This window comes from Notothenia coriiceps, unplaced genomic scaffold (genome assembly GCF_000735185.1).
Source record: "Notothenia coriiceps isolate Sejong01 unplaced genomic scaffold, NC01 NC01_scaffold00015590, whole genome shotgun sequence".
Taxonomy (NCBI): Eukaryota; Metazoa; Chordata; class Actinopteri; order Perciformes; family Nototheniidae; genus Notothenia; species Notothenia coriiceps.
This window is the reverse complement of record NW_011348291.1, coordinates 80957-90774: the sequence shown is the minus strand read 5'-3', so window position 1 is coordinate 90774 and position 9818 is coordinate 80957. Positions and strand designations below refer to the sequence as shown.

At 37.8% G+C, this 9818-nt stretch overlaps 1 protein-coding gene across 2 annotated transcripts; it reads right to left on the bottom strand.

The window, feature by feature from the left end:
• Positions 1–1690: 1690 nt before the first annotated feature.
• On the bottom strand, positions 1691–7099 carry sec22bb (SEC22 homolog B, vesicle trafficking protein b). 2 transcript variants are annotated; one of them, XM_010775208.1, is made up of 6 exons: positions 6900–7099; positions 5472–5483; positions 4875–4984; positions 4182–4342; positions 3214–3360; positions 1691–2623 (listed from the first exon to the last, which is right to left on the bottom strand). In XM_010775208.1, exons 1-6 carry the CDS (start codon positions 6972–6974, stop codon positions 2469–2471), a joined length of 660 nt encoding a protein of 219 aa, XP_010773510.1. In that variant the 5' UTR covers positions 6975–7099; the 3' UTR covers positions 1691–2468. The 2 variants fall into 2 exon arrangements, with proteins under 2 accessions (XP_010773510.1, XP_010773511.1); XM_010775209.1 differs by lacking the exon at positions 5472–5483 and having other exon boundaries at positions 6900–7098.
• Between the last annotated feature and the right edge of the window lie 2719 nt (positions 7100–9818).

Sequence of the window (9818 nt, the reverse complement as noted above, 5' to 3'; positions counted from 1 at the left end):
ATGTTGCATTGTATCTTGTGGAACGAACATAACAAGTAAAGTACGTGAGAGTAAGATAGAGTGTGTCGTTATTATCAGTATAGTACACAATACATATTGAAACATGGTGGCAGCGACACGAATCCAGCCCTGGAGAACAGCGTTCTAGCGCATCACGAGGATTGATTGAGTGGCTAGCGAGAGGGAGCTAAGAAGACGACCCGAGTGACAGTGCTACGCACGAGTGGACATGGAAAATGCAATCAAACCGCCGGGTAACATTTACTTTGATGATGCTAACTTGTCACATGCGTGGAAAAGATGGANAAAAGTCACCGTTTGTCGTAAAACTGTTGAAATATAAGACTATGAAAAATACGCAACTAGAAAGACTACAAATCCCAGAATCCCGGTCCCGCATGCTGGGCCAGCATGCGGGACCGGGATTCTGGGATTTGTAGTCTTTCTAGTTGCGTATTTTTCATAGTCTTATATTTCAACAGTTTTACGACAAACGGTGACTTTTTTGACATGGAAATGATTTTTTAAGATTGACAAACATCATATGTGTAATTCGTGGCACAATTCAAACGGGATCGAAAGATAATCTTTCTCTCTCCATTGACTTCAATACATAATTTTTCCGAAATAAGGTCCCATGGGTCGGAAGTAGATGGGCGGGACTTCGCCACTCTATTGCAATAGACCTCGGTTCGTTTTCGTCTCCCTGTGGCCGGGGCCTTAGAAACATTTGGAAATGCAGTTTTGTGTGTGTGTCATAGAGCTTAACCAACCGTGAGAATTTCCACCACACACACAACAACACAGACTATAACACCCCTTAAATACCAACCAACTATGTGCAATATGTGCTATTTGTGCAATATATATGCCGCTAATAACTGCGCAATATAGCCTATACCTGGCTGCTAAATCCTAAGAACTGTTACAGGATGTGTATTTTGTAAATTGTGCGACTTTTTTATTTTTATTATATTTTGTATTATATTATAACTTTTTTTTATTAATGCATTTAACATATGTAACATTAAGCTGTCTTTGGCTCTTTTTCTGCTGTAACAACGTAAATGTCCCCTCTGTGGGACTAATAAAGGTATTCTGATTCTGAAATGTTCTAATGCACGCATCTCTTTGCATTCTTAGTATGAGAACATCAGTTCAACTCAAGGTCATGAAAGGAAGGAAGCGAGTTTTGTGCAAATCATTTTATTCATTGATAGCAGACAGAACAGAAAAAGAGACTCTCTGGTTTACATGTGGAAACTTTATACAAAATAAAAAGGACCCAAGCAGCACACACTTCTTTTTTAATATGCCTGCTTATAGAACACTGCTGGTCCACAGTCGTGGTGCAAAGGAGGATAAAGTGTGTATGAATGTTGAGGTGAGGAACTTTAGGACATTATTGGCGAGTAGGGGGGCTGTGGGCCCTCCATTTTTTCTTCCTCTTCTCCAGAAAAAAGGCATACCTAAAAGGCTAAACTCAAAAATAGAACATAGGATAACTGGAACTAATCATTGTGAAGGCTGATGTGGAGAAGAGGGGAACTAATGCCAGCAGAGATAACTTAATCAGTATTACCCATAAACATAAATATCCTTATGCTGTTTTTCCTATAATTGACAGAAGTCCTATTCACTAGCGAAAAATATAAAATTAAACCTCGACAGGATTGTTGTAATTTGCATGATACATTTTTTTGAGCACATTTATGACCAACTATGCACACTAAATATATGCTTTGTGACAATCACCAAGGCTGAAATATGAATTTGGATTGATATTAAGTTAACCTCTACCCTTCTTTCAGCAAAAAGAAAAACTCCATGACTTTCCTCCTTCTCTGACAACCTTAAAATGTTTGTGCAGTCACTTATACCACCACTTCCATGCAACAGTTTACTTTTAAAGTACTTTCCCTAGTTGATAGCTGAGTCAATTCAACTTAAAATGATAAATGCCATTTTTGCGATTGTAACTGTGGAACAACTCGTTTGATTATAATGTAAATGAATGCAGATAGCCATATGACGTGCTCAGGATAAATAGGCTTATGTTTTCTTTGCTCTTCTCTGTATTATTACAGACATTATACAAGAGCGAATCAATCATGTTACAGTACAGCTTTGTAAACTCACAAAACAAGAAATGTGTTTACTCTTCATCACCTTCAGAAACAGAGCACTCACACCAAAACACTCACGATCACTCATTTTGTTTTAACCGTTCTTCAGGGCAATTACAAGCGCATTACTGAATAATTGTTAATAATAAAACTATGTGATATGACATCATTTATATTCAGTCCACACATCCATGGACAGGTGAGAACAAAACGGGCGGTGGCATGTCTGCAAAGTCTTATTAAGATCCGGTTTTTAGTCAAAGGTGAAAGCTTTTCTTAGTGTCTGCCGATTCTCTGCAGCTCATTTCCTTCTTCGATTCCTTCTTCTCCCCTTCTTCTCTCTCAGAGCCACCAGAAGCGTACGTAGACAATGAGCATGATGAAAAAGACGCCGCCGGCTGCCAGCTTGGCATAGGTGGAGCGGGTGTTCAGATACTTGGCGTCGCTCCTGTACTTCTTGGACAGGCTGGACAAGTTGCTGGCTTTGGAGTCCAGCGCTGCAGGGGGGGGGGAAGAGGAGGAAACGAGACAAGAGGAGAAAAAAAGAGGGGAATGAGACAGATAAGGACAACATCTAAAAGAGCATCACAGTGTGAATATGAAAAGCATCCCTCCCCTCTGCATTGATAAGACCTACTTTAACGACCCCAAATTGGGACATTTTGCGTCACAGCAGCATGCTAAAACAAGGCATTACACATCATTTGAAAAATAAAAACTGTAGAAAAAAACAAATAGAAAATAGAAACATCTCAAAATAGAAAATAAAACGGAACTAAAAAGTAAAATATATACAAATTGTCCTTTAAAGATATACATCTGTAGACTATCTGACAAATAAACACTAAGAAGGGCCAAATTACATCCAACACAATTTCAAAGTAGGTGTGCAAGGAATGGCATATTACATTAAATATAAATATAGACTTTGAAGAAAAGTCCATTTATAAGTTATACATCTAGATAACAAAAGAGATGGAGCAGTGAGTTCTCTTCCAGTCGGAGGTGAGTTGTTATACAGAGTTATTGCGGTCAGCAGGAATGTTCCCCTGTACCGATGATTTCACCCGGGTCAACGTGGTCTTACCCGACAGAGCCTCTCCTCTCTGCAGCACCTCCTCTATGTTAGCCACCATGATCCTCTGGACGTCCTGCAGCTCTGTGTTGATGCTGCCCAGGTTCCTCCTCGCTCGGCTGTCGATGTACGACTTCTTGGTTTTTTGGATGTAGGTGTCTGGGGAGGAAGCGGCATCAAATGAAACAAGCAGATAGGCAGTTTGAGGAAAACACGCCTATCAGCTCTTTCTACCACAGTCTTGATATACTTTTATATCCGAGTGTTTGACCACTTCCCCTCTCTGATAGGTTTAATAAGAGGCATAATAAACTAGAGAAGGGGCATTTGAGTTGGCTCCAAATTGATTTCCTATGCAGTTCAAGGGACATTGTTATAACAGGAAGTGTGGGATAGCGGAAGGGACCGGCGATGCAGGGAAAGTGGGTTGAAAGGTATAAAATGTACATTTTATGAAACGGAGAGCAACATCTGCTTGGAGGCTTTGTTGTGATCTGCCAAAAAACTGCCAAAGAAAAAGTGATGCAGTGCTGGGCGAGTGAGCGCCAGCATTGGCAGAGATTCATGATTTCTCCCCTTCAAGGAACTGGCTTATAATTTGCATGGATGTTAAGACTGAAAGCTTATCTTATTGTGTGAGTTACTGATCTACAAACTCCATACAATCATTGAAATTAACCTCATGCTACATGTCACAGATCTACATTAAATCTTATTTCTTTATCAATTAGATTTAAAAAAAAAAAAACGTGTTTAGTTTAGTCAGTCTTTTTTTTGTTACCTTTTTTTTAAAAACGACCCCAAGAGCCAATTATCAGTATATAGATTTTACATTTGGGAAAACAAAGCACTGATCAGAAAAGAAAAAGGTAATGTGGCATTGTAACATATCATACAACATAATAGTCTCTAATGTTTTTGAAACAACTTTCTGCACAGAGTAAGTCATTCAGTTGTTTCTGACTCTCTTGCCTTCTTACCAAATTCAATGAAGGAGTATGGCCGTGAAACTGTAGGGACCTTCTTCCCATGCTGCTCATGAAACTCTGCCTGCAGGTCTTCAAGGTAAGCAAAGGCCAGCTTCTTAGCAAAGCTGGCTTCACACAGCACCAGGTACACCACGCCTTTCTCTATAACATAGCTGCAGGAGAACAAAAATGTGGGGAAAACTGTCAAGAAACCATTGGAGAGGAAATGTCACTGTAATGATAATTGTAGCTATGACACTGTGAATTTAAAGTGAGAAAATGTGTGTTTCGAAGTGCAAGCTGGATTGAACTCTTTAAAGATGATTGTGCATAGATTTGAGTGTTGCTACAATTTCTAAAGCAATATTGTAAGTGTTGTATATATTTTGTCTTTTTGTTCGTCGTTTGCTTTGAAATGTTTTTATTTTGTTGTGTCTATTATGAGAACGTGTATACTCATCTAATTTACTCAGTTTTTTTATTTTTATTTTTTTAAATGTGTTGTTGTTTTCTTTCATGCTGGGGGTGGGGGGTATATTTGATCTGCTTTTTGGCAGTCTGGTTTAAATGTGCACTGTTGCATCTACAGTATGTATTTGACGGCCCAATGACATTCTGTATGATTTTTCTTTATAATGTAAACTTTCAAAAAGAAAGTGTTAAAAAAGAAAGAAAATGTATGTTTCTCGTGCTCTTCATACTCACTGAAATGCCATGGAGCCGGCCTCTAAAGTGCAGCGTGATGGACTCTGTTCATTGAGTTTCCTGAAGAGCTGCTTAGCTTGACTCTGATACTGCTGAAGGTCCCGACCCAACTGAACATACAGAACAGAAAACACATCAGATACCAGACATCTCACACAGAAAATATGCAGTTTCATCAGGGCAAGAAATTGACTGTTGTTTCCCACATTTGCATGTAGCATTTCTTTTTAGCACCAGAGACATAAATGACAGAGATATGGGCGTGTTAACTTGCTTAAATGTTTAAAAAGAGAGATTACAAATATATTTTGACAATTTCTTGCCCTGTTTAGTGTGCAGGATATAAACTGTCGGCACAAAACACCACAGACAGACTCAGCAGTGTGATGCTACAACTGAGACTGAAGGCAATGCTTTATTTTTGGACAAAAAGCCACTCCAGCTGTTTGTGGTTAATCGTTTATGTGAAGCATTTTGGTGATTGATGAGATTGATTCCATTAGTGTTGTTTACTCTAGCAAATAAGAGATGTTCCTACAGAAACACTGTAGCATCACAGAAACACGTATGAGGTTGCAGAGCAGAGACACAACAAACCTTTTCACTTCCCTTTATGAAAGCAAACGAGAGAGTGAGGGAGAGATGTTAGACTCCTGGCAGCTCATGCTCAAACATAACACAACAACTTAACATGGTACAATGTTAACATCTTTCATATGTTAAGTTTATGTTTGTGTAATAGAGTTTAGAGGATAATATCAATCTTTTTAAGGTTTTTTTTGTACCCTTATTAGACAGTGTACAGGGTATAGCATGCAATCCAAGCAGGCACGTTGCACCATTCAGTCCCTTGGGGAGTTTAATATTTAGGGGTCTTTAAACAACATACAAAACAAATAAGCCTGTTATCATTTTAAAAACACTTTATAATAATCAAGCACAGTATCTTCGGAGTAGATCATTTTATATTTTGAAATAAATGAGTCAGTGCCCTCTGCTGGACACATTGTGTAATACGCATTTTTTTCAGACCTTTTTGTTTCACTTGTGTAAATGTATTTAGAAATGCAATAACTCTAACCATCCCTATTGTCCAAACCAGCTTGTTTTTTTAATACATTGTATTTATTTAAATGCTCTGATCAGATCCCGTTTATAATCCCAGTTGTATCTAAGGAAGTCAGTAAAAACAATTGTTTTATGCTTTTGTCTCTTTCTGATTGGAGTAGATGACCCCAAAAATAAATAAATATATATAAATATATATATATATATTTATTCTGTCATCATTGTGGTTATTTAAAGATGTTTTGTTTTGTAATATTGAGAGAAATTGTCTTTCTTTTCAGTAATACTTTCATTCATCTATTTTGTTTCCATTTTTTGTTATAGTGTCTAGTCTATGGTTTGGCTTTTTTCATTATTCTGTTTTTGTTTCCTTATTTTAATTCAATTCAAATGTTATATTTCATACTGTGTATACTAGATAATATACATCGTTTTTCATAGGCCTATATTTACTTTGTATATTCATTTCTCTTGTGCAATGCCTTATAATCTGCTGCAACACAAGCATTTCACAATTTGGGATCAAGAGTCTATCTATCTATCTATCTATCTTACTATCTATGTAATAATTCAATAACTGTTATATACAAACATCTCATCAAAAGCCTAATGTCGTGGCAATATCAATATTGAGCCATTTGCTACAAAACCACATTATATTAGATTATCTCCACATAGCCCAGCCCTGCCTCACACAGCATACAGGCAAAGTTATGCGATACTTCATTATGATGAAATAAGGTCAGGGTTGAAACACAGTGAGCCTGTTCTGTGCTTAATGAATCCGTTGCTTTATGTACATAAAAGGCAGGCTATGTGGACATAAACAGGCCTGCAGTAGCTGGTGGATGTTAGCTAACGTGTCACTACCATAGCTAGAACTCAGAGGCGTCACAGCAGGATCCTGCAGTGATAACAGAAACAGCTAGCTAATAAAAAAAACACAGAAATGTTAACCTGCTCGTCCTCCTGCATGGAGGCGGCTAACGGCAGCCCGTCCGCCAGCCGAGCGATCATCGTCAGCAGCACCATCTCTCCGGTGACGGTGGTTCTCCGGGGGAACAGATATATATCACAGGTGAAGCAGAGAGCGACTGACAGGGAGCTGACAACACCACAGGACTGACGCTGAGCTGGCCGGAAACGCAAGAGCTTTGGGTGTCACCGCTAAATAATTCCGCCCTCTCGTTATGCGGAACCAGAGGATGATCAAAACAGTTCCGTGTCATTTTTTACTTGTGACGTGTTTTTGTTTTCTAGTCAGTTGTGGAATACAGACCCTTAATTGAAATGAGGCTAATTCATTTTACTGAAATGTTTACAGTAATTAAAAACAACTCAAGAAATCAGCCCTGTATTGAGCCGTGGGACAGCTTCTTTTATGCATTTTACAGCTGAGGAAGAATTGCATTACACATATGAAGGCAACGTTATAATACACACATACAGTTCTGTGTGACTTTTATTTATATTTTTTCTATAAAGACATGCTTTGTTTGGTTAATAGCAACGGGGTTCAATTCAGCTCCCTAATTGAAACATTATAATACCGTATAATAAAAGTATAATAATCACAATATTTACAGTATTAAAAAAAATCTGTCCTGTTTCCAGTTTTGCGACAATGTATTTTACATTACATGGATCTTTATGCAGTAGCAATTACTCCACCTAAAGTATGTGAGTATTAAAGTAAAAAAATGTAGCCTAGTCATTGTGTAATTTTGTTTTCGTTGTATCGAGGCATTTTTCAGGTGATCCAAGATTCCAAGATTAAATAGTTCATTTGAGATAAGAATTATAAAAAATACAATTAGTCTAGTTTGACTAATTTGATAATCTGTTAATTAATGGTTAGTTAGAAAGCAGTGATTTGTGCTGTTAAATTAGTGAGTATTATTTTTGGGTTCCTTTTTCCAAATGTGTGAATATTTATATTTATTTATTTTCACACAAAATGTGCCCTCTGACTTAGAGATAACATGATATAACAAATTAAATGCCAGTCTAGTTGTCATTTTCCTTTTTATTTATTTCAAGACGGGCGTTAAGAATCCTTGATTCGGAACATTGAAAGTGATAGCCTTTTAACATGCCCAGGAAAGGATGCAATATCCACAAAACAGGACACTCTGCTTGACCTAAATAACTACATAAGCCACTTTTTCATTTCCACTATGCCTCTATGGCACAGAAGGATATCAGTCTTTCTCCACTCCTTTATCGTACTTTACACCATGAAGCAACCAAAGATTGCACTGAGTCAGTTTTTCTAGGAGTTGTAAGTGCAAGATATACACAGCTGAGGGCAGCATTGGTAACTTTTAGGGGAAGCCTCAGGAACACAGGCTTCCTCCTCCATTACATAAAGAAAGGGATAACTTTTTTATTGGAGCAACAGGATTCTGTCATCTCTTGAAAAAGAGAATTCGAGGCTTTTCTAAGGATGTATTATGTAGGTGTCCTATATGACTATACGAATATATTTAAAACAACTGATTTTAAATGTAAGATGGAGCAATGAGCTCCACTAAAAGCTGTACAGCAAATAATTTAAGCTCCAGCTACGAAAGCCAGCAAGAATCCGCCTTTTGTGGTAGAGTTTTAGCATTGGAACTCTTTCCAAATCCATACACACATTGTAAAACTAAAACACAACAAATAGATAGACTGTATATAGGTCTGCACTCACAACCAATCTATGGGACAGCATCAACTACAGAATACTTTGTCCACATAGTGAGAGTCTCCTTCTTCAAGCTATTGGCAGCCTAGTGAGTGATGCAGAGAGCAACAGACCTCTCACAACCCTTCAGTTTTGTCACTTGTGAGCGAGTCAGGCTGCGTGTCCACAGGGAGTCTCTGTCACCGGCTGCAGCCCTGACCCCACAGACCCCCACCAAGTGAGCCCCTGCGTCTGCCACACAGCACGTCTACTGCCTGTCTGACAAGTTACTGAGGCCAGAGACGTGGCATGTTCTGAGAGGAATGGAAAAATATCAGAGTAGTGTATCCATTTGTAGGATATTTAGAAGAAAAACAGCCTGTTTTCATTTGTAAATCATTATAAAATGATTCCATTCAAAACACCATTATATTTGCTTTCCATGAATGCAGTGCTTCTTGTAGAGTATACGCACATTATATCATATACAGGCTAACTATTTACCAGGATGATAGCAGTGACCAAATGACAAAAAACACAACTTTAATAGCTCTTAATTGACAGTCAGTCACTCAGTCACTCAGTCTCACACACACACACACACACACACACACACACACACACTTTAGTTCACAACAAAATCAACAGCCTGGGGCGATGGGTTGCTGAACATGCAAATACTGCACTTGTTATGATTTCAGATGTTTTATTCGGGAGCCAACTGATGAATCATGACTTAGATGTAGAGAAACAAAAGCAATAAACATTAATAAGGAGGTGGGACAGAAACACAGCTACAGAATTCTCAAAAGCTGTGACTAAATGTTGTTTTTTTATAATGCTTTTTATTATCACATCTGTTTCCATACTGATTCTCTAAATTCACTTTTTTTTAATTTTTTTTTTTTAAATGGCAAATAGAGATGTATTGAGAGCGACCACAGGGGTTAAAACAACGCTAACAAACCTTGTAGGGAGGCATTTTGAACAGCAGTGATCTACAGGTTTGGCCCAACCATTGACAAGGTCAACAATTTGCACGTAGTAAGAAGTACAAAAAGGCTATTACATTTCTCTAATTTTTTTTTTTTAAAATTCCCCAAACTCTAAACTTAGAATCAGCAGAAAGATATCCACACAGAAATACAATTTAACTATCAGCTAATACAATTAATCAAACAAGCACAGTTAATCTGGCAAACTATAATTTT